This window comes from Cricetulus griseus, chromosome 6 (genome assembly GCF_003668045.3).
Source record: "Cricetulus griseus strain 17A/GY chromosome 6, alternate assembly CriGri-PICRH-1.0, whole genome shotgun sequence".
Lineage (NCBI taxonomy): Eukaryota > Metazoa > Chordata > Mammalia > Rodentia > Cricetidae > Cricetulus > Cricetulus griseus.
In genome coordinates this window covers 121,880,287-121,904,485 of record NC_048599.1, presented here as the reverse complement: position 1 = coordinate 121,904,485, position 24,199 = coordinate 121,880,287, and the positions used below count along the sequence as shown (strand labels likewise).

At 42.8% G+C, this 24,199-nt stretch overlaps 1 protein-coding gene across 7 annotated transcripts in view; it reads right to left on the bottom strand.

The window, feature by feature from the left end:
* Cacnb4 (calcium voltage-gated channel auxiliary subunit beta 4) overlaps nt 1-8,534 on the bottom strand; it is a 41,274-nt gene extending 32,740 nt beyond the window's left edge. Inside the window, exons 1-5 of one of the 7 annotated variants that reach the window (XM_027420435.2) lie at nt 8,303-8,534; nt 4,073-4,222; nt 1,873-1,949; nt 467-486; nt 163-243 (exon numbers count right to left, since the gene is read on the bottom strand). In XM_027420435.2, the coding sequence (XP_027276236.1) occupies nt 163-243; nt 467-486; nt 1,873-1,949; nt 4,073-4,222; nt 8,303-8,370 (396 nt within the window). In that variant the 5' untranslated portion in view covers nt 8,371-8,534. Of the gene's footprint in view, nt 1-162; nt 1,950-4,072; nt 4,223-8,302 lie in introns of all 7 variants that reach the window. The other 6 variants (XM_027420440.2, XM_035446276.1, XM_027420438.2 and 3 more) reach the window with 6 other exon arrangements.
* Between the last annotated feature and the right edge of the window lie 15,665 nt (nt 8,535-24,199).

Genomic DNA, 24,199 nt, shown 5'->3' with positions numbered 1-24,199 from the left:
TCCAGAGTTTAATCTACTTTTTACTGGTTTCCCCCACCACCTGCCTTCACATACTATGAACTGCCTCCTACCACTTCCTGTCCGTAAATAGACCCTGAAGGGGCCGGATTCCAAAGGACAGTTCTTGGTCAAGAAAAGGTGAGTAACGGATGGTATTTGTACCTCATAACCTTTCAGAGATGGCCCCACTAACACCACAGGACGCATTGATGGCACGACATCGTAAGGAGGGATGTGCTCCGTCTGAAAAAGACCAGTCGACATGAGTGAGAAGGTGAGGCTGGGTCTGTCTCCTTCACAGCCACAACATCCAGAATTCTCAGGCTGGACAGGAAGTGACGACTAAGGGTCCCCACCGAGGAGGCCCATCCCTCACTTTATAGGTATGTGGGTCACAGAAATGGAGCATCGCAGGCATGTACAGATAGAAACCTCAGCAGGAGTTTAAAAAGGAAACACAACTTACCACTTTCTGCTTCTGTTTTGCTAAAAGACAACAATGAGAGCCACATCAAAATATGCAATCTCTGCAAATGACAGCACATGAGTTTAAAAGATGGGGGAAGGTGCCCTGTACCTGTCCTCCGTGCTTGCCCTGAACCCACACAGTGGATCACTGCCCTGCCACCTCACTCTGGACATGCTGCTTGTGAGAACATGAAATATGGACAACTTCCTCCCTGCACCAATGACTTTACACCACGATTTCCTCTGAGAGGCTGGGGCAGGTACTCAAACCACACTGGGCATTGTTAGATAACCACGAACTATGGGTGTAACCACAGTGGATGTGGTACATATGAAGCTGAGGGCAAGCTGGCTAAAGGAAATGTAATAAAAAGAAACCAATACACTGTGAGTAAAATTACTATCACTCAAACATTACTATTATTGTTGTTATTGGTATTGTTTTGTATTTGCGAGTTTGGTGAACCATAAGGTAATATGGCAGATCTTCAGGTATTTCTCCTGAATACTGATATATCTGTTTCTACTATGCTCCTCTTAACACTGGTGAGAGTGAAAAGGTGCTGCAGTGCCCCAGTGTCCAACAAGCATACAGAAGGCAGAACCTATTCCACAACCAATGAAGGTGGCTCTGCTGCCATCCAAACATCAGGTCCTGTCTATATGGAGTCACCTAAAGGGACAGGTTGGTTGGTTCCCAGCCCTAGAGGTCAGAATGAATCCTCACAAATAAGGACCAAGCCCTCAGAACTGTCCCAGAATCAACCCAGCATTGATATGAGTTGCAGAACTTTGGCCTGCTGTCTGTACTGGTGACACTGGATGCTCTGATACAGCCTCAGTTCCTGGCAAGAATGAAACTAGCTTGCAGGAGTTAGAGAATGTGATGGAAGAGAACCTTCTAGGAGATTATCTTCATTATATCCAAAGACACATAGAGTCTCCATTGAGATACCCTGGTTCTTCATTGCATTAACTCTAGTACTCAGCTGGAACTGTCTGATGTCCAAATATAAAGACAAGGTAGTCTTGGTTTCAGGGGGGCTAAAGCAACCCCCAATATGTACAACCTAGTCACAATGTACATACTGAACATTGTTGTGAGAATCCATGAGCTTTTATCTCTATGGGCCTCACAATCTTGAAGTATCTTGAGTTCTTGGGTATAATAATGAACTTGAGGTTGATTTATAAATGTAGAGTTACTGGCTATATAAGGGAGTGAATGAGATTTTTCAAAATTATACTCATGACCTGAATTTTTACATCGTTAGTACCTTTCAATTCAAACGAGCAAGGAAATCTTAAATAAAAGACACTTTAAATCTTAGGTCAAGCCTTTATTTCCAAACCACTACTAATGCTTGCATATGTGCTCAGATGTTTAGCAGCAAGACTGCTCACCTGTTGTTGTGGGGGTCGCTCGAAATGTTCCTGACACCATTTCACCCAAACTGGAGGAAGAGTTTCCACTCGATTTCCTAGACCATGGAAACAAACTTAAGACTCTCGCCCCAGATCCTTTGAAAACAGAAACTGAGAATCCAAGGTGTTCTTTGGCCTTCTACTAAATAATTCAAAACATACCAAAGCTTGTTAGAAGAGCTTCGGGAATCTGCTCAAATGATTTCGCTGACCTCATTTCTCAGAGAAAGTGGAGATCTAACTGAGACTTGGAAATGCTTGGCAAATTCTCTTTCCCTGTTATTTGTGCAAAAATTGGGCAGAAGGACCCCTGGCAAGGATGCAATGTGGAGATATGTGTTTACCTGAATTCAAGTACTGAAGTACCAGTCAGAGGCCAGACAGCTCAATACAAGCAAGAGGACCTGGAGAAATGCTTCTTAAGTGTATGGGGTCGGGGATGTCCCACAAACTTTTCCTGCTATCAACAGTAATGGGGCTATCAATAGTAAGTCATGTATGTTTATAGCCCAATGATGAGCAGTTCTGTCACTTACTGCCTGTGGAAAATACTGCAACACATCTTTGGGTGTTTGTTTTCCCCATCTATGGAAATAGGAGTTATCTATACCTTACAGAGAGAAGCTGACAAATTAGCTTCTGTGAATGAGCCCTTGGTATTATTGTTTCTCTTGCCTTGAAGTAAAAAAAAAAAAAAAAGTGTGTGTGTGTGTGTATAATAGCGACAATGGTGGGAGATTATTGAGACACTTTTTAGTAGGAGACAATCAAGGCAAACAAGAGAAATAGGTAAAAATCTAATTTTTCTGAGAGTAGTAAGTATAATAGAAACAATTTATTTGGAAAGAGATGGAAATGCAGGGAAAGGGTGAGTCTGGAGTGGATACAACTTAAAATACAGTGGGGAAGGAAGGAGTCACTGGAACGGCAATAAGCACCTGAAGGAGATGGAGTGATCTGGTAACAGCAAAGGAGGAAGAGGTACCCAGTAGGAGGAAGGAAATGCAAAGGCCCCCTGGAAGGGCCAAGTGTTCCTGATGTGCTAAGAAGCATAGAGAATGAAATGTCTAGGGCAAAGGGAACCAAAGGATTAATAATAAAACACCCTAACAGAAGATTAATCATTAGAATGGTGCTTAACTATACCTCTATGATCTTCCATTACTATTGAAAGGTTTTCATTAGGGAAGACTTAAATAGCACAACATTTTTTTTTATTTAGAAAAATTAACTGGAAAGAGAGATTGAATAAAAGGAAAGAACTGCTTCAGTCAGACATGGCGATGCACAGTTGTGATCCAGCACTAGGGTGTGGGGCTGGTGCAGAAGAATTGCCTCACCAAAGGGAAGCCTGAACTACATAGCGAGATTGTCTCACAGCAATAACATTAGCAAAACTTGCTAACACATTTGAAATCTGTGCTTCAGGGCAGGTAGCAGTACCACTGAGACCCAATGCAGTCAGGACTTCTCTCAAACTGCTCACCCTCCTGGGACCTGCCACTTGCGCTCTGAAGTCTGTGTGCTGTTTCCTTTGACCATGGGAGGCTGGTACATTGCAGCTCCCCAGTGTCTTCAGCACAGTGTCAGCAGAAGATGACGGCACAAGAAACCAAGTAAAGAAAAGTGTGCCCAGGACTGTCCCGCACCATCACATTCTGAGTTTATTGGACACAGCTTTTGACAGAGAACCAAGCAAAACCACAACACTTGGTCATGTCAGCTGCTACCTGAGCTGTCTTGAGAAATGAGGCCCCATGTAACTCTCACAGAAGAAAACTAGGGTTTGCAGATAGGTTTTCTGAGCCCACAGGAAGCAGCTGCCACTGTGGAATTCATGTGAATTTCTGAGTTGCTGGAGTTCAGAACACAATGGAACCCCAAACCTTTGTGTCCTCCTCAAGAACAGTATGTGTGCAGTTAAGTGTCCCTTTGCTTTAAAAGTAGGCTCTCATTGGGGTGAAGGCAAAGAGAGTCTTCAAGAGCATGTTTCCAAGATAAAATAGAATCCAGCTGAAAACAGAGGTTAAGTTAAAAGAATGAACTGCTTCAGCCAGTTTTTAATAAGAAACTTGAAATTTTACCCACAAAATAAAGTAAGGAAGAAGGGAGGGAGGGGGGCAAAAGGGGGAGGGAGGGAAGAAAAAAAGGCTAGCTCATGAAGAAGATGGGATGTTACCCGCCATGGAATCGGCCTCTTTTCTGTTCTTGCTGAATACGTATGTTCTCCAACCGAAGAGGACTTGGGATGAAGCCAATCTCGCAGCCCTCTTTCACCAGCCTTCCTATCCACCAATCATTGTTATATTTCTGAAAGCAGAGAGGAAAGCTGCTATCAATAGTAATTCAGTTAACCTCACGTCTCAGTGTTTATTTCAGGGAAGCAGAGGGATCAAATGCTAGTCACCTGATGTACGAAGCCACATTACACATACAGTGCATAGAAACCACCAACACCGTGCTTTTGTATTTTGTAGGAAATGTTTTCAGTTGATAGACTAAAGGAAGATTCTTCAGGGGTCTTATTTGCAATGGCCTGAATGGTAAATATGATCTCTACTGTAACTCGTGGATTCTGCTGTCCTACTATCACAAAGACTCAAGAGCATGGTTGTGTTTCAATGTAAGTGAGCTAACAGTCTGTCAGCACAGTCTTACTCAGATTATCAGCAAAATCACATTGGCAATTATTGATTTACTGAGTCCCAGGGCAGATGTCAGTTTAGTCTAAGCCATCTGCCTCAAGAGAATGTTTCTACTGGTAATTTCTAGAAAATAGATAGAAATCATATTGTTTAAGCCTTCCAGGAATGAGTACAAAGGTGCCTTCATGGTCTTTATCAGCATTGACAAGAAACTCTTTTCCTCTGTGTGTGTGTGTGTGTGTGTGTGTGTGTGTGTGTGTGTGTGTGTGTGTGTGTGATGTAACATACCAACTCTAGGATTAGCACAGAGGAAAGTGGAATTTACATTAACTCTAATACTGACATTGTAACAAGGAAGAACGAAAGCTTCATTGAATCATCACGGCATGAAATTCTAAGTAATTCGGATAATCCCAAGTAACCTTCTCATATTCAGCCCTTTCTGCACAGAGCCCCTGCAGAAGCCAACCTTTGTGCCCATCTTGAGACTGAGCTGAAAGGAGCATGAGTTGATGTGACAGAGAGACTCCAACAATCTGACTCTTAGTTTCCTGTCTTTAATTCAGGATAATACACCTGAAATAACAGTCCTGCTTATTTTGTAATTAAGAAAAGGCAAGTGGACCCTTTTGGACACTTTGGTGCGTAGGTTTGGAGTTTACATTTTACTGTGACAGGGACAACAGACTATGAATCAGAGTTTCCTAGGGCTTCAGTTATTTCCTGAAATTAAGTCAGCCTACTGGGGCACTAATTTGTTAAGTTGTACCCCGGTGAACTTAAGGGCTGCTGCCTAAGATGGCTAATTCGACTTCCCAAAGGGGTTTACTGTGGTTCTAAGAAACAGCTATGGAACACCGAGCCTCTGACTCAATGTGAGTGACAGTTCTCTGGCCACTGGGGAGTGAGGTGCTGTGCAAAGTCATGAGCTTCAGTTCTCTCTGTTTGACTTTGGAACAAGCACCATTGTGTCTTTTCTTGACCTTTAAGCCTTTCCATTATTGAGAAAACAGAAAGTGTGCTGGTACCTGAGAGACGGCATAAAAGGAAGAAGTCGGCCCATTAGGAAGCATGTCCGTCCATGTTGCTGGTGTCCCAGGGGTTGAGCCCCCTTTCGGGAAAGGCCCCCTTAGCACCATCCCACCCTTCCTCATTTTGCCTTTGATTTCCCCAAAGTGATTAGTATGTTCTCTTTCTAAGATGCTTTTTATTTTATCTGCAAGACTTGAAAACAAGGAGCTCTGATCCGCATACGATTACTAGATCAGTAATGACACTACAAAAGAAAAAGGAGCTGCCAGACTGAAGGAAAACCCCTTGATCAAGAGCTACAGACCCTAAAGCTACCAGCAAGACACATCAAATACTGTCAGGGCAATCTGAAGGTGCCACACACAAAGTAACTAAATGGAGATGCAAGCATTAGTTACCCCGATTTGGCTGTGTGGATTGCATACATGTTTCAAAATGCCACACTCTACCTCAGAAAACTTTGTTTTTTTAAGTTTAAAGAGCTGGAAGTGTTAACCATTCTGATTTCATTGTGACCTATTATATGTATCGAACGATCACATATGTCCAGTAAAAATAAGTATTAATAAAAACTAGAAGACTAATGCAATGCTCAAAGTAATAAAATACTGCAAAGTTGGAATGTCACTGTCATAAGCACATGAGAATGTCCCTCTTTCTTAAAGGCTGCTTCTCCTTGAAAATGATGAGTGCTGGCAACTCATGAATATGGCATGGTTGCTTTCGGTAGAAATAATGACACAGATTCAACCACTCGGATGCTGAAGGGGTCACAGTCCCCCAGACACAATGTGCCCAAACATAAATTCATGGCCATGTCCACTGCTGCAACATTTGGCCCCTCTGCCTTCTCTGTTTCAAAAGCTGAATCTAGAGGTTTATCCTACTTCCTGTAATTCCAAGAGACTTGAAAAGCTGGCTACCATCCCTTATTCCCCCCCACCCTCTCTCTACTATACGCTGTGGAGTGAGACCCCACATTCCCAGCTGACTGCCTTCCTTTATTTCTCTCTCCCTCGCTTTCTCTACAACATGCAGAGGAGTGAGACCCCCAGTTCCGCTTTGCCCATCACAGCTCCTATTCCCAATACAAGGCTGGTCACACGTCTGCTTTATTCCAAATCCCTTTGCAGCCCACTGGCAACACCAGTCTTCTTGCTCTGGCTAAGGGGAACCTTTTAAAATCTTTGGGCTGGAAATAACAGCTCAGCTATAGTGTTTACCTCGTGTACATATAGCCTGAATTCAATTCCAGCACAGCCAAAAGAAAACCTTTATCTCTTGAATCGCTGGCACGGCTTCTTCTCTGTTTCACTACTGCCCTCTGGCCATGCTGCAATGCTTCTGGCTGACCTTTCCCTGATGCACTCTGTGCCCAATTCTGACTCTTCTTCCATACTGATGTTTCCTCTCTCTGTAAACTTCCAGGACACTGATCCATTTTATTTTTTCTGTTTGATATTTTTTATTTAAACTAGAAACAATCATATTTTACATATCATTCCCAGTTCCTTCTCCCTCCCATCCTCCCATACCTCCCACCAACTCCCCACCCCTGTCCCACTCCCTATCCACTCCCCAGGGAGAGTGGGGTCTTCCATGGGAGATTATCAAAGTCCGTCTCATCATTTGGGGCAGGGCCTAAGCCCTTCTCTGTGTATCTAGGCTGAGAGAGTATCCCTCCATGGAGGAATGGGCTCCCAAAGTCCATTCATGCACTGGGAATAAATACTGGTTCCACTGCAAGAGCCCCCATAGACTGCCTAGGCCTCCTACCTGTCACCCAAGTTCAGAGGCCTGGTTTGGTCCTATGTTGGTTCCCCTAGACTCAGAGTTCCTCATCCACAGCATCACTGTTGCTGTGCCTCATCCTCTGGTGCTGAGCACAATGCCTGATACCAAACAGAACTGTACCTAGGCTGAATACAAGTTAAGCTTCTGCTGTCACTATTTTGTTCTTAGACCTTTCTATATGTGAGGCCCCATGTCCTCCTTACACGGCTCAACCCCTAAAGCTCTCTGTTTCCTAGAGTTCTCTGCCCCCTTCTTAGCTTTAACAATTTATGACCACATTTCATAGTGTCTATCATGATAGTATCCCTCTGTAAAAAGTCCCTCTTGGATCCTGCTTTGCTATGAAATGCATGCTTCCCTAAGTTACATCCATAGATCCATGGGTCTATAGTCCCACAGATGGGCTGACTGTGTAGCATACACTAGACACTGGATTTGTTTCCCAACATACACACACACACACACACACACACACACACACACACACACACACACACAGAGAGAGAGAGAGAGAGAGAGAGAGAGAGAGAGAGGGAGGAGGGAGGGAGGGAGAGAGAGGAAGGAGAAAGAGAGAGAAAGGAGAGAGAGAGAGAGAGAGAGAGAGAGAGAGAGAGAGAGGAGGGAGGAGGAGGGAGAGAGAGGAAGGGAGAAAGAGAGAGAAAGAGAGAGAGAGAGAGAGAGAGAGAGAGAGAGAGAGAGAGTGCAAAATCCAAAACCCATTGTAACATTTCAAATGTTGAGTGTGCTCCAGTGTTGGAAGCATGTGCCAATGCTCAGCTTGGAAATCTCAGTGAGGTAAAAGGATGCAGGGCCCTGGAGCATTAACTGAGGCTCCACACAGGCAGCTCCTTGGGTCTCCTCTCCTGTGGTTTGGCTCAGGCTGATTCTCAGCTGTAACTTTTTGGCAGATGAAGGGGTGCAGTATGTCCTACATTTACCTCTTTAATGTGAAGAAAGTCCTTGGCGTCAAAGGAGATGGCTGTGCTGGGAACGGGCACATCCTCATCCAGGGCACCACAGTAGCTCACATTCGTTTTCACAGCAAATGCTACAGGTTTGGACTAGAGACAGAAGTGCAGAACGAGGAGGGAGGGAGAGGGGAGGAGAGAGAAGCATTTTTCATATTGAAACATGTCACAGGATGAATGATGGTTCCAGGCAATGAGGAAATCACTTTCCAAAGAGGGATCTCCGCTGGGTTTTATAGTGGCAGGCCACATCCAGAAATCTGCAGAGATGACTGGGAATGACTCATTCCTCTCAGCCTAGCCATTTCCCTTCTGTGGTACTTTCCAACATCCCCAATAAAGAACTAGTCCCTAAAGGACTGGGGGGGGGGTGGACAGAGGTGGGGGCCGTCTGCTTTGTTCTTCACTGTTAACTATTTATTTGCTTTAAACGATAACAGATACTCTCCCACCTCTGAGATACACGGCATGCATACTGGGGCACAGGGAGCACTAGGAAGACAGCTCAGGGGATGAAGTGCTTGCTGCACAAGAACAAGGAACTGAATTCAGATCCCTAGCATCTGTGACAAAAGCTGGGTGCAAGGTGTGTGTGCATCTTTAATCTCAGTGCTAGAGAGGCAGGGGCAAGCAGATTCCCGGGCTTGCTGGCCAGTCAGTCCAGCCAAATGGAGAACTCCATCTTCAATAAGAGACCTGTCTCAATATTAAGTTAGAGAGTAATTAGGGAAACACATTAACCTCTGACTGCCACACACATGTACATAATCATGCATATGCACCCTCCTGAGTACACACACATGAACAGGTCCATACATTACAAGATAAACATATGCTAAGAAATATACACTGGGTGTTAAAAACTTGAGGAGTGGGGGAAAATAAGGTGTTTTGACAGAGCCTCTGATATGAAAACCTGAGATCTTTTGCAGCTGCATCTCTTGCCAGAGAAACGGGGGCCAGGGTGGGTTAAACCTAACAAGCAGGCTCTTCATCTTTTATCTTCCTGGCTTCTAACGATTGGTTTTAAAACTTGTATATAAACACCTGCTGGCCAAGTGCTCCTGAGCAGGTGCAGCCTGTGGGGGCTAAGCCAGCCACAAGCCTAGGCTATGGTCCTGCCACCACCATTTAGGTGATCACACAGTCATGAAACAGATGGTGAAGGACTTTTTCAAAACAAGAACTAGCAGCAAGGTCTCTAAGCTTCTGGGCAGCTTTGCTATAGATTTATTTATTTGCATTGGGAATGTCAACAGTTGAAGTAGGGACCCAAATTCGACCCTCTTTGGTTCCCTCCCAGGCACTATGCAGCTGCCCTTCTTTCGGAAAGCACCACAGAGAGTGTGTGGAAGCCGATGCCTCATTCATCTGCATCATTGCTTTCTTGCTTCAGTCTCCAAAAGATTTCATCATAAAATAAAAAAAGAAGGAAATTAACTTCATTTGGGTTTGAGTCTAGAAGTCAGAAAGATACCTGCCATAGGAGCTGGCTATGGAAGCAAGACAACAGGCTAGCCATGAACGCTGTTTTATATGTTGTTACTGTACATGAAAATTCATTTGAAAAAAGGTCTGTGCTATAAAAAAATAAGTTAGACATAGGTAGGATGGGAGAACTCTAACAACTCATCTGAGCCTAAAAATCCACCCTTGCTGCCCCTGTGTCTGCTGGAAGAGGAGCAGAAGTCCATTTTGACTGGTAATGGCTTCTGTCTTTGCTGCTCTTATTTGAGTTGTTCAAAGTTCTTAACCAGGTCTGATGGTGTATGTCGGTAGGCCATGTATTAAGCCCACAAGTTCAAGACCAGAGTGGGCAATGCAGTGGACCCCATCTCACACAAGCAAGCAAACAAAGTGATGTTCTGAACTTTATACTGAACTTGAGGTGAGAATCTGAAATCTAGGATCCAAAGAATAGAGGAAGCAGTGAAAGGATCCATAGCACAATGGTGACTGTTCGCTGTATAACAAAGAGTAGGTTAGGTAGTGACGGGAGGGGTCGAGGACAGAGGACTCAAGCTAGCAGTAGCTCAGAGGCTCTTTGCCAATACTGGGTGAGGTCAGCTTGATATTGCCACACTGCTAGGTTGGGAAATGACTGAGAATTACCACTAACTCAAACAGAAAAAGGCAAAGGTTCACAGGAAATGGGCGTCTGCAGATCCCACTAACCTCTGTGAGGGGAACATACAACAGAGAATCAAGCAATCTGAAACCTTATCAGGATGGCTGGAAAACAAATACTCCAAAGAGACACCATGCTGGATACTTTTATATCGTTTATGTCAAGTTATAAAAAGAGGGAATGTCATTTGTAAAAATGCTCCTACCAAATTAGCCTCTAGGCAAGCCTGTGGAAATTTTTCCTGGTTAATGAGTGATTAATGTAAAAGGGCTCAGCCCACTGTGGCAGTCTCACCCCTAGGCAGATGGTCCTGGATGGTATCAGAAAATAGGCTAAGCAAGCCACAGAGAGCAAGCCAGTAAGCAGAATTCCTCCATATCTTCAGTTCCTGCCTTCAGGTTCTTGCCCTGAGTTCCTACAATTTTCCCTCAGTGCTTATCACCAGAGAGTTGTGAGCTGATGAGTTAACCCTTTCTTCTCCACATTGCTTTTGGTCAGTGTTTATCAGAAACCCTAAAACAGATGTGAGGTAGGATGCTGAACACAGGTGCAGAGCGGTGTGCCAGTTTTCAACAAAAGAAGGAGTGAGAAAGTCACCTTTGCTCTCTCAAGCTGGATAGCTGCTTGCTGTTCTCTCTCTTGTCGAATCGCTTCCCGGTCCTCTTCCAGGGAGACATCGGAATCCGACGGCCTGCTTGTATAGGAATCTGCTGAACCCTGGGGAAAGAACACGGAAGGCTTATGTGAGGTGAAGTGTATCTTCTTACATTATCACTGTTATAACAGAATCCTGGCAAGTGAGTTCCTTTCATTGGCATAGAATTCGATGCACACCCACAGCGTTACTGCAGACATAGCCAAGCATCTCTGCTGTGCAGAACGTAGCAAGGTTATGAAGGGAAATATGTTGACTAGATTAGTATTAGGAAGGAAACTGCAATGAGAACAACATGATAATTATTCATGTAAATGAAGTTGTCTCCTATTCTCTCTTGCATATACTATGCAGCTAAGTGACAAGGGGAAACTTAGGCTGTTTATAAGGACTAAATCTTACCTGTGTCTTGATGCCATCAATTTGTCTAGACCTCAGCACAGCCATTCTACATTGGTAAAGTGATATTCTACTTTTAACTCTTTTATCATCAAAAATTCAAATATTGTTCTACAGCAGGCTAATGTGTACACTGAACAGAAAACACTCTGAGAATAAAAACATGAATGTCCAAAACCAAAGTCCATACCCAGGGTGCTCTCTGATCAGCAGTACCACCCACTCTGCCTGACATCCCCAAAGGACTGGGATGATCTGATTTAAAAGTTATTCACTTTGCCACACAAAACAAAATAAAACAAACTAACGCCCCAACAACAACCCCCCTACAATCCAACTGTGAAGACTTGCCTTCATCTCCAAAAGGAACATCAACCCACCATTTCCTTAAGCTGGCATCAGAAGCTGGTATTTGCATACGTGATGACATTTGCACAGCAGAGGTACTGAGAAAACTGGTCATTTGTTTGGCATGTTTGATAAAACACACTCAGACAGTTTTGAAAACCATAGATCTAGCCACTCAATGGAGAGTTTGCTATCTACTACACACATGCAAAAACAAAATAAAATAAGACAAGAGACAGGCTAGTGGCCCAGGTATGTAATCCCAGGCCTGCCTGGGCTACACAGTGCATTCAAAGCAGCTTGAATAACTTAGTAAGATCCTGTCTCAAAATAAGAAGTAAAATAAAAGGCTGGGGTTATCCATTCCCAGTCATAGTCAGTTTCTCTTCCTCTCTCTGACCCCCCGCCCCAGAACATATATCCTTGCATCCTAAAACAAGGACTCATTGCTAGATGTCATGGGACACTTGTACTCTGTGTAAAAATGTATTACACACACACACACACACACACACACACACACACACACACACACACAGAGAGAGAGAGAGAGAGAGAGAGAAAGAGAGAGAGAGAGAGAGGATAAATAGATAGATAGATAGATAGATAGACAGACAGACAGACAGACAGACAGATAGCTTTAAGAAATGGTAAATTGGGTAGGTGAGGTGGTTTAATGGATAAGGCGCTTGCTGCCAAGCTGGATAGTCCAAGTTTGATCCCCAGAACCCACATGGAGAAAAAGAGAATCAACTCCAGCAAGTTGTCCTCTGATCTCTATACGCATGCAGTGGTATAAGCCCTCTCCACAAAACAAACAAACAAAAACAATAAAAGAAAGAAATGGCAAATAGTTGCCCATTAGTCCCCTGAGACATTTTTCAAAACCTAGAGACAGCTATATGAATTTGCTGCCTGTCTACAGGGGCAGCTTTGTTTCTCAGCAAAGAGTATCATTTTAGCCCTCCGGGAAATCCCAGAACATATATCCTTGCATCCTAAAACAAGGACTCATTGCTAGATGTCATGAGACACTTGTACTCTGTGTAAAGATGTATTACAGTGACTGGTATGATAAAAAGCTGGATGGCCAATAGCTAGGCATGAGGTATAGGCAGGACTTCCCAGGACAGAAAGGAAAAGGAGAAGGAATCTAGGCATGCAGGAGAAGAAATAGGAAGTGCAAAATGGAAGAGAGGTAATGTCACATGATAGAATGTAGATTAATATAAATGGGTTAATTTAAGTTATAAGAGCCGGTGGGACAAGCCTAAGCTAAAGGTCAAGCTTTCATAATTAATAATAAGTCTCCATGTTGTTGTAAGCTGATGGCCGACAAAAAAAGCTTACTACAAATGGCGTCCAAAGTGTGGCATGTAAATCCACATAGGGCCTTAGAAAGCTGAAAGAAAAAAAAAAGTTTCTAGTAAGCTCTGAGCTTGTGGCATGCGCAGGTACAACACCTTTTAGGAGGCCCTGCTACTGAGCACTTGAATAGGGTTTACCGGATGACATGCTACTCAATGGTGGTGGTGGGAGACTAGGTAGAAATGCCTACTGGAGCTGGTGAAAATAAACTGGCTCCCCACCCAACTGCAGGCATGAGGCTCCACTCTCACTGATATGAAGGGGCGGGGCCAGCCGCCAGGCCATGGCTAAGTGGAGCCACACAGCAGAAGGCCTAGCTGCTACTTAGTAGTTTAAGGTTTGGCTCATGCAAATGCACAAGAAGTCAGGTCCAGATCAAGAAAGCCTCTGAACAGATAAATTATGCTTAAAATGTGCTTAGATGCTGAAGAAAAGAAAATGGGTATAGACAGTCATAATAGTTTTAAAATAGTAAAGCCAAGTCTTTAAAGAGAGAATAAAGTAATATAAAAAAATAAGCAATATAAGGATGGGAAGTATAACACAGAGAATTTGGACCTTAAATAATAATTTGTTAATTTTGAATATTTTGAATGCTAATGAGCAGAGAATAGCAGCTGCTGAGAGACATTGGCTTGTGGAAGGGACTGCTAAAAGAAACCACCTTATATACTTTAGGGGTGCTTTGGCTTCAAAATGGAAGTAGGGAAATGTGTTGGGGGAGAGCTTGTGCTTTTGTTTCCACAGAAAATAAAAAAGCTATGGATTCTTCCAAAATTAATCCAGATCAGATTTGATCCAGGGAAACCTCCTGAGGATCTTGGCTGCAGACATGAGGGGGAAAGCCAGGAAAGACTGCAGGACAGGTGACATACATGCTGATCCCTCAGCATGGGGACAGCTCTGAAACTAGATGATACAGGATAAATCTTGTTGGCTACGGGGTCCCGTGACTTATTATTACATGCCAGCCTTTCATATGGCATGGGTGGAGATTTACATTATATTTTGCCTTCCAAGCGGATTTATAAAGTTGACAGGTGCCTTTTATCTGCTCAAACATAAAGCAGAAAATCATCTTTAGCTGATTTGTACCCATTCTATACTTGTGTTAATGCAGATATATGTTACCCTTAAAAGTTTGAGTTTTCAAAAATAAAAAGGACCAGACACCAATAAAGACAAGTAGCCCATGTGATCCAACCTCACAGAATACCTCATTGTAGTTTTCTCAAAAACCTATAGTCAGAACAACTTCAAAACTGCTGGCTGAGATGGTCCAGTGTCACAAACTACACCAGCCAAGACTTCAGATAAGCTCTATATTTTCCCATCATACAGAGACTAAACAAAAAATATATAGTTAGCTCTCCCATGACTTTGACCATTATCCCAATTTTCTTAGGGTACCCTAAAGATGCCATCACCCCCAGAAAACAGGAAGCAGTGTAGAGAACATGACACCCACATATCCAAGATGTAGAGTGATAGTTTTGGGTAATTTGGTGGGTTATAAAAGTTTGTTATTCTTAAGGGCGGTTGGTTATAAGTTGTTACTGGTGATGGTTAGGAAAAAAACTAAGCAAAGGAGGTTAGATTCAGAAATCTCTTTCCAAAAGAAAATAGGGGAGATATAATAATAATAGTATAAATGGGTAGATTATTGAATTTACATTTAAACTAAAAAATAACTATTAATCTCAAATATTTTACATTGGTATGGATTTTTGTATATTGATACCAATTTAAGGTTATTTTTGTTATACTGTATATTGTTTCCACTCTTGTTTAAGGTAGTGTACCTATGCAGTTCATTTAGCAATGTAATGTAAAGTTCTAGTCCTTGAAAGCTATTATTACAAACTGTTTAGGATAGTTAAGACAACAATCAAACTTTTAGTAAGGGTTATACATAGACAGAAATAAGCCCTATTTGGCCTCATGCATTTTAGATAGAGAAGTGGTCTTCAAATACTTCAGAGAACTACAAAATATGGGCATTTAAGATATTGTAATAACATAAGGCTTTTCATGATAGTGAGACACAGCTGCTCCTGGCAACACTAGTCAAATTTAGAAAAGACAATGGGTGTTGAAGAACCTCCATATGGAGTTTGCTTTCTTGGTGGAAAAGTTAACCAGTGGGCAAGAAACTGCCCTTGCCTTGACTTCTGACAGTCAGCTGTCCATTTTGGACAAGAAGAACACAAAAAGAAGGTGACTACCTGAACCAGCAAGGTAGGCCAGTCCTTCAAAATGCCTGCCTCACAGAAAAATCTGACAGATATCCTAGGCCTGTAGGCTGAAGATTGATGTCCCAACATTACAGAGGAAACTTGGATGACTGTTCAAACAGCCAGATGTCTTGCTATTTCTATAGTTTGGGAATTTGTTTACTCTGTACTTCCTGTTTACTCAGGTACTATTTTAACCTTCCTGGGTCTCTGATGGGGTTGAAGACTATATAGTTATATCATTTTCTTCATCACCAAATTCCAAAAAAAGAAACTTATAAAAGAGATGTGAAGTGTATAAAGTCGAGAGACATAAAAGTTTAAGTTGTTTTCTAAGAAAATGTTTTCAGGTCTAAAAAGATATTTTTATGATGGTAATACAAATTATGATAGAAAGTGAATTAGACACAAAACTTTAGACTCACCAAGATAGGATAGCAAATAGAGCATTTTCTCCAAAATTGACAAATACAAATGGATTGGACATTATGAATATAATTCTTACCTGATAGTTAATTGTTCTTAGTTTTACTGTGTTAGAGTTCAAACCTTTCCTTTTTATTTAGACAAAAGGGGAAAGTGTTGTGAGAAAATCTTTTTGTACACTGTAAAGATGTGTCTCTGCCTAAGGTACCTTCTGATTAGTTTAATAAAAAGCTGAATGGCCAATTAGATAGGCAGAAGAGGATAAGGCCTTCCAGGCAGAGAGAGGAACTGGGAGAAGGAATCTAGGTGCTCGGATTTCGCCAGCTGACTCAGAGAAGGTTGGACATGGTGTACTGAAGTAGAGTGTAGATTAAAAAATATGTGTTAATTAAGTTATAAGAGCTAGCTGGGAGCAAGTCTAAGCTAAAGGTCAAGCTTTCATAATTATTTTAAGTTCCCACATCATTATTTGGGAGTTGGCGGTACAAACAAAGCCTTATTATAGGTAGAGGTTCCTTCAGAGAACCTAGTGAATCTGGGTTCTACATACTGCCTCTACAATGAGCTTCCTAGTTCCCAGGTTACTCTGAACCACTCTCCTCCTCTGCAAGAGGACATATTATCTGTTTCATAGTATAGAATGCAGAAAGACACACTGGGCAGCCTTCCCTCCCTGAGTGTTTTCTATCACAAAGGTATTGGGGCTAGATGATGGAAACTCTTTGTTTAACATCAGACTCAGCAGGTGCAAAGCCCAGACTTAGATATGCTTAATATTAAAATGCTACAAGACCCGCTACATAGTAAAAACACAATAAATTAGCTTTCTTGTTTCCATTTACTACTGCTGGCCCAAGTCTATGCTGATTTTTTAAAAAGTAGTAAAATATAATAACTTTTCAATTCACATACATGTAAAATAGCTTGTGTGAAATGTGGCCATTTTTCTTATTGTATCTATTCTGGAACAAATGCACTATGATAAATGCTATGTGTCCAAATCCATGTGCTTACACAGTACTTTTCAAAGTGCCTTTCATAGAGGAAATGCATTTGTTAACCAAATTATAATTAAATTCCTAAATGAAATGGGGTAGGGAGAATATGGAGCCACAAAAGGGATAAAGAGCAGGGTGACTTTGAGCCTCTGTCTAAAAAGAGGGCTACCTTGAAATCCTTCAAAACAGAGTTCTGTCAGAACATGTCTTCCAAAATTTAGGTACACCTTCATAAAATCCAGACTGAGAATGAGAGATAGTGAGAAAAGACACTTCTCAAATATCAATATATGGAGACAGTTTGTGTAGAGCTGTGGGGTGGCCCATCCTGAGGTGTTGTGTTGCATGGGCTACTCTGAGGCTGTATGGACCACAAAGTAACTAGAAAGTATCCTGGAAGGGGGTACCCTGTGTGCTTGGTGCTTGTGTGTGGGCAGAGGCTACTATGTGCAGTGCACAGGATAGCAGTCTGCCCACTGGAGCAGAGGTGAGAACTATCCACCCTCATCACCAGGAGATGCTTCTGTCTTGAAACTACCTTAATGACTCTTAAATCCTGGCATTCAGTCATTTATGAGCCTAAAAAAGTCACTTAAAGACTCCTGTTCATATTTCCAAATGTAACAAACAAGAGTACAAACACCCCAGAATGAAATAAGTTCTATATTGCCTAATACGTGGAGGTTTCTGTTTACTTCTATGTGGGCAAGAACACAGTAACCCTGAGAGCACTCTGACACCCACTTCCATAACCACTGTTTCATCACCATAGTCACTCTGGACTTAGGCCAGAGTCACATTTCTTTGAACAGGAAAACTACCAAGGCTGTCTCTCAAAGTTGGAGAGACAGCAGACACCCAACACTAAAGCCTAGATTTGGCTGCAGAGCATGTTTGGTTGGCTGGGTATTGACTTGGTTTCTCTTTTTAAATTTATTTTAATTTTTAAACTGGCTGAAAGAGAATATAAGTATGCCCTAGGAGGAAAGGAGAGATGGACAGAGAGAGGGAAGAAGGGATGGCTCTGCACATTTATGAATGGAGATGGCAAAAGGAAAAGCAGCCACAGGGAGGCCTGGAGGAGATGCCTGGCCTGGTCTAGAAGACAAAAGTTCAAAAAATGGTAGGGGCTACAGCAGGCTTGGCCAGACTGGGATAGTAGGAAGGGGATCCCCAGAGGTCTGACTATTTAATTAGTAAGAAAAGTAGCAAAAAGGAAATAGCTGCAGATACAACAAGACAGGCTGAGGATATATACATTAACCCCTGCTGTATGGTGGCACACACCTAGAATCCCACCACTCACAAGGCTGAGGCAGAAAGCTGGCACTTGAGGCCAGTCCGACCTACATAGAAAATTCCAGGCTGGTTTGATCTACACTCACAGACATCGTCCCCACCAAAATAAATTCCAGAAAAATGTTTTATTAAATGGGTAAGAAGTGATCTATGCAATTCATCAAGTGATCTAATATGGGACTACATGCCAAATGAGCTATTTTATATGTATAAATGGGCTGAAAATGACTGTCTTAACTTTTTTTTTTTTTTAATGCCAATGTAGACATGAGCCAGCACTGGTGGCTAGAGACAGGAAAGCAAATTTATTGTGTATGTAGCAGGTCTTGAGGTGTTTTAATATGTCAAGAAGCATGAAAATAAGGTTCTTAAGCTGAGACCACTATAGGCTTCACCTTAGAGAGGTGGTTCTGAGGGCTGAATGACCCTTTCACAAGGGTCACATATTACATATCCTGCATATCAGATATTTACATTATTATTTATAATAGTAACAGAATTACAGTTATGAAGCAGCAACAGAAATGATTTTATGGTTGGGGGCTACCAAAACACAAGGAACTGTATTAAAGGGTCACAACATTGGGAAGGTTGAGAACCACTGCCTTAGTCCTTAGTTGCTTCTAAAGAACCAACTAGAGCAACTACAGTCTTGAAGTGTTCAGTGAGGAGAGAGACAGAGAGAGAGAAAGAGAGGGAGAAAGAGTGTGTGTGTGTGTGTGTGTGTGTGTGTGTGTGTGTGTGTGTGTCTGTGTGTCTGTGTGTGTGTGTGTCTGTGTGTCTGTGTGTCTGTGTGTCTGTATGTGTGCTCACATGCTCATGAAGGCATGTGTGTAAAGCCATTCAAAACATAATGGCATATATCTTTCAGGCCTCACCCTTTCCCAAACCCTTTCTGAGTACAGAATACCAGTTGATTGAAACATTGGGAGATTATTTTATAAAATCATTGAGGAGAGATCTAAAATGGGGCTACATTTCAAATGAGCTGTTTGCATGTGTAGGTGTTGTTCCCGAGAGGAGGACAGTGACCTCTGTCTAACAGCGGAAGGGCTTCTCCTTCACTGAGAGGGTATGCAGTGTAGGCAGGTGAGCTGCCATGGGCTTTGGTGCTGGATTACTGAGTTTACATCATCTTGTTTTGTTGGCTGTGGCTTTGGCAAGTTGTTGGGAGCTTCTGAGTTCATTTCCTCCCTTTGCAGCAAGGTTAATTACATGTACGTCAGAGCCTCCTACTGTTGGACTTGAGACAGAACATCATATTTTATCACCCTGGGGAAAATTCAGGAAATGGAGCAGTTAATCCTTGACTCCTTTAATTTAAGATCTGGCAACTTTTCAACAGTAAAATTTTCATTGTCCCAGTGTTCTAGGATATATTATTTCTTCCACCACGTCCTCCTCTTCCTCCTGCCCTTTTTAAATAGCTATAGGGTATTGGGAGAAGTCTCAGTCAGTAAACATTTGTAATTCAAACATTAGGGCCTGAGTTCAGATCCCTAGAAGCCACATAAACAGGTGGGCTCGGCAGCTCACTCTTGCTGTCCCAGAGCTGGAGTTGGGGCCAGGAAGATCCCTGGAGCTCATTCTAGCTCCATGACTGGAATGGCCAGCCATTCTAGCAAATTCAGTGAGAGGACTTGTCTGTAGAAAATAATATGAAGAGGCACAAAAGAAGATGCCCAACACCAACCTTCATGCCTATGTGCACTCCGCCATTTGTACCTCCAAACATTCACACCCATGAATGTATATACACAAAATAAACAACTTACACACCGTAAAATGCAGTTAAACTATTTAATTACCCCCCCCCTGTGTGTGATGTGGGAGTAGGGTACATGCATGCCATGGTACATGTGTAGAGGTTAGAGGACAACTCTGTGGAGTTGCTTCTTCTCTCCTACCTTTACATGGGATCTGGGGACCAAACTCAGGCTGTCGGGCTTACAAGACAAATGTTTAACCAGATTAGTCATCTCACCAGCCCCAGATCCACACACTGCAATGACTTAATGAAATTACAAATCACAGTCTACTATTAAAACATTTCTACCACTTCAAAAGAAGCCTGTGTCCATTTTCAGTCTCTCTCTTCTCCTGTCTCTAGTTACAGAAACCCACTTACTTATTAATCCTTCTGAAGTGGAAATAAGCTGTCCATCTTATGAGCAACTTTAGTAGCTGGATATAACTAACATATATTATATCAGATTAAGGCAAGAAGACAGGAAGATCTAAAAAATGCTTGGTTGTAAAAATGCAAAGAGAGCAGAATGGAGTCTTGCTATTGTTGCCTGTAGGGATTCTTCAGTCCTGGGTATCCACTAACAAGTCCATTCATGGATGCCAGTCATCCAACTGGTACTGTTGGGGTCCCTGTGTTAAACTTCACATGCAACTGATGGCTGTCATATTGTGGCAAGCAATAGGAGACACTCAAAATGTCAGTTTCCTGTCTGACATCAGACAAGTGAACCTTCAACTTAGTTTAAAAAAATTAGCATTTCCTAGTGGTCTTTGTACTATTAGGATGATCATAGGACATGGACTTGCGTCTGTGTCTCTCTACTGAGGTTCAGGGAGAGTGATGACAGGCAGGTCAGAGGTGAGAGTGATGGCATTCTCTGTGGCCTTTTAGGCATTCTGGGAAATGAGAAGCTGAGATGTGAGCCAGCAGCAGGTTTGCAGGTTCAACCAGGCAGCAGGGGCTTTTACGCTGGCCTTGCTATCTTGAATCCAGCCTAGATAATCAAGATGAACATCTACCTTGCTTCAATTATGTGACTAGATACCTATAGGTCAAAGGTCCCTCTTTAGGTGTGCTGAGCAAAGCTGGCTCCTTCTAAAATGGCTGCCAGAGTGACTACCAGATGACCTCTGGCTTCATTACAATTCCATCTGTGTGCTAAGTGACAAACCCTCCAGTTCTATGACAGCTGACAGTTGTCATGGAAGCCACTTGAAAGAACCACGAAAGAAGGAAAATGCACAGAACCTAACCTCCCCCATCCACCTATTCCCGTAAGTGGCATGAATAATGCCCCCACTTGTTAGTCCATCTTTCCCCCTGTGTTGGCTACTTCCCTCACTGCTGTCACGAAATAACCTGACAGAAGCAATTTAAAGGAAAAAGGTTTATTACAGCTCATAGTTTGAGCATTCAGCCCACTGTGGCAAGAGGGTATGGCAGCTGCTCACATTACATTACATAGCACAGAGAGGTGACTACTGTAGCTTAGGCCAATTTCTCCTCTTTATTTAGTAGGGGACCACAGCTGGGACCACAACCTATGAATGGTACCACCCATAATTTAAGGTGGGTCTTCCCACCTCCCTTAACCCAATTTAGAAACTTCCTCAGAGACATGGCCAAAGGTTTGTTGCCATGGTGATTCTAAACCCCATCAAGTTGACAACAAATCATTCACACCCTCATTTCTTTTCTTCTTTAGCTATAATTTCGTGATCCACAGGGGTTGAAAGTTGATTTGAGAAGATTATTTCAAATTTCTATTCTTGGCCAACAATCAATGTCTCTTTTACAACTCAGTTGGCTTCCTCTTGTTATTGGTTCCACAACTCAAAGAAGGGAAAACAATGCCATTTGAGGGCAAAGCTGGAAACAGACTGAACCAACAACATAAAAATTTGGAAAAGAACAACAACAACAAAAACCCTAAGTTGCTGTATATAGACAAAAATGGCTTTGATATTCAGTCGTTAGTATATGTGGTTGTGTGCATGTGTTGCTCAATCAATTAGCACAAGTAAAGAAAAAACCCTCTGTGGAGCTGAAGAGAAACAAAAATTGTAAGGATCTGTGAGTTCAACAAGGACTTTATCACTGTAGGAGTGATGAGAATGAGGAGCAAGGCTGGGCTGGGGAAGGGAGGAGAGCTGTTAGAAGTAGAGTTAAGTTGCCATGCTAGCTATTCATTCAGCAGCCACACCCTAGCTGCTTGGTCAGCTCTCTGACAGCTTGTGACAGTGCATGGGACACAGGTGAGTATCTGGGCTGGGCACTTGGCTGATCCCAGTGCTGGCTCCTAGAGGCATTTAGCTTCAGCACGAGGTCTCCAGACAAAGCTGGCATCTCAAGCTCCACTAATGGAGTTTCAGCAGAGACATCAATGAGGAAATCCTTCCTGATGCCTCTACAAGGCATGCTACCTGCAGCTCAGACATCTCTTGATTCTTATAGATATGGACTTCATTGGTCTACTGGAAAGTGGGGGATCCCTTTCCACATGTCCCCCAGAGTGGTTCACAGAGTAACCCATCAAACCTTCTTTACACCAGGGTCTAGCTCCTTGACAGTCAGACTAGAGACATGGCAACATGTATGCTTCACCAAAGGGCAATCATGTCTTCAAAGAGCAAGACTCTTCCTTTATCAGATCAAGCAAGAACAACACACCCTGCTTTAAGAAAGAAGAAGTGAGAGAAGGGACTTGACCCACACCCATGCTGTTTCAGTAGACTTAGGAACTGACTGGTGAAAACTCTTCCTAAGACAATGCCCTGGAATGGCTTTTTCACCAAGCAACATTTCTAATGGGAGAATGCATGAGTGGACCTAACAGAACCTGGGTATTTCATGAAATTGAAGTGCTGGGGTCCCAGACATGTAGCTCAGTGGATAGTATGTGGTTGGCATTCACAAGGCTCTGGATTTTAATCTCTAAAGTACCCCCCCCATTCCAAAATCAGCCCTGATGTGGCCTAAGGTAAATGGAAATAGACTCAAGCCTTATCTCAGGCTGGGGTGGTGTCCTGGGTTTACTGGTCTTCAGAGCTATATCAAGAGACAGTTCACTTCCTGTTGCCTGCAAGATGTAGAAGAATCAGTTACTTCTCCAGTACCATCTTGGCCTGCATGCTGCCATGTCCCAAGCCATGATTATAATGGAATGAAACTCAGAACTGTAAGCAAGCCACCACAATTCAATGTTTTCCTTTATAAGAGTCGCTATGGTCATGATGTGTATTCACAGCAATAGAAACCCTAACAAGACATTGCTCTTCTAGAGGACCCAGGTTCAATTCCCAGCATCCACCTGGCAGCTCACAACTGTCTGTAACTCCAATCCCAGGGGTTCTGATGCTCTCCTATGACCTTCATAAGCACTACATACATGTGGTACATAGATTCAACAAACACATACACACAAAATAACAATAAGTAAAATCTCAAAAACAATTAGAAATATTGCAATTCCTGAAGGTGTTCCCTTTCATAGACACTATCTGGTGACCAAAAGCCCCTCCAGGTAACTGATATCTCTACTTCTAGTTTCTTCCATGGAAGAATGCAGCTTCATGTCACAGGACGTATGTTCCAAGTCACAGCACTTCTTGCAGAGTGGCGAGCCCTCCACAGACTTTGCAATGCCCACTCATGCTATCAGCATTTACTAATCCCATCTGAAGTTTGGAGGGTTCAAGCCTACTGTGTCCCTGGGCAATAGCGTCCCACCTCCCATGTTGGCTCACAGGGGAGCAGTGCACAACAAACCTTGCTTTTCTGTCCTATCTGCTGTTCTGTGTTTGCCCTCATTGCACTGATGGAAAAGAACCCATTACTTGTGTAACCTCTGGGACCAGGAAATAAAACTTTGATGAGAAGGCAACACTTTACAGATGCTGTCTAATGTAGCCACCACAAAACCTCGAGAGTGGAGTTTATTATCCGACTTGAAGTAAACAAGGTTTAGAGATGCTATGTTATATGTCCAAGGTCATGAAGCCAGTACAGCATGGTGAACCCCAGCTGATCCCCTCGAAGGCTCTGCTAATTGCCCACTAGCCAGGCCCAGCAGAGCTTCTGTAGCATTGACGGATTAGCAGGTCCCTAAGGTTAAAGGCACTTTAAACCCATCCCTCCCCAGCCCCCTAGAACAAACTCAGTCACTGAGCTGTAATGATTAAAGTCTCTTTATTCAAGAAGACACCAAGGCAAAACACAGGCCAGAGCTAGGTTATAGAACCCAGCAAGCGCAGCCAGAACAA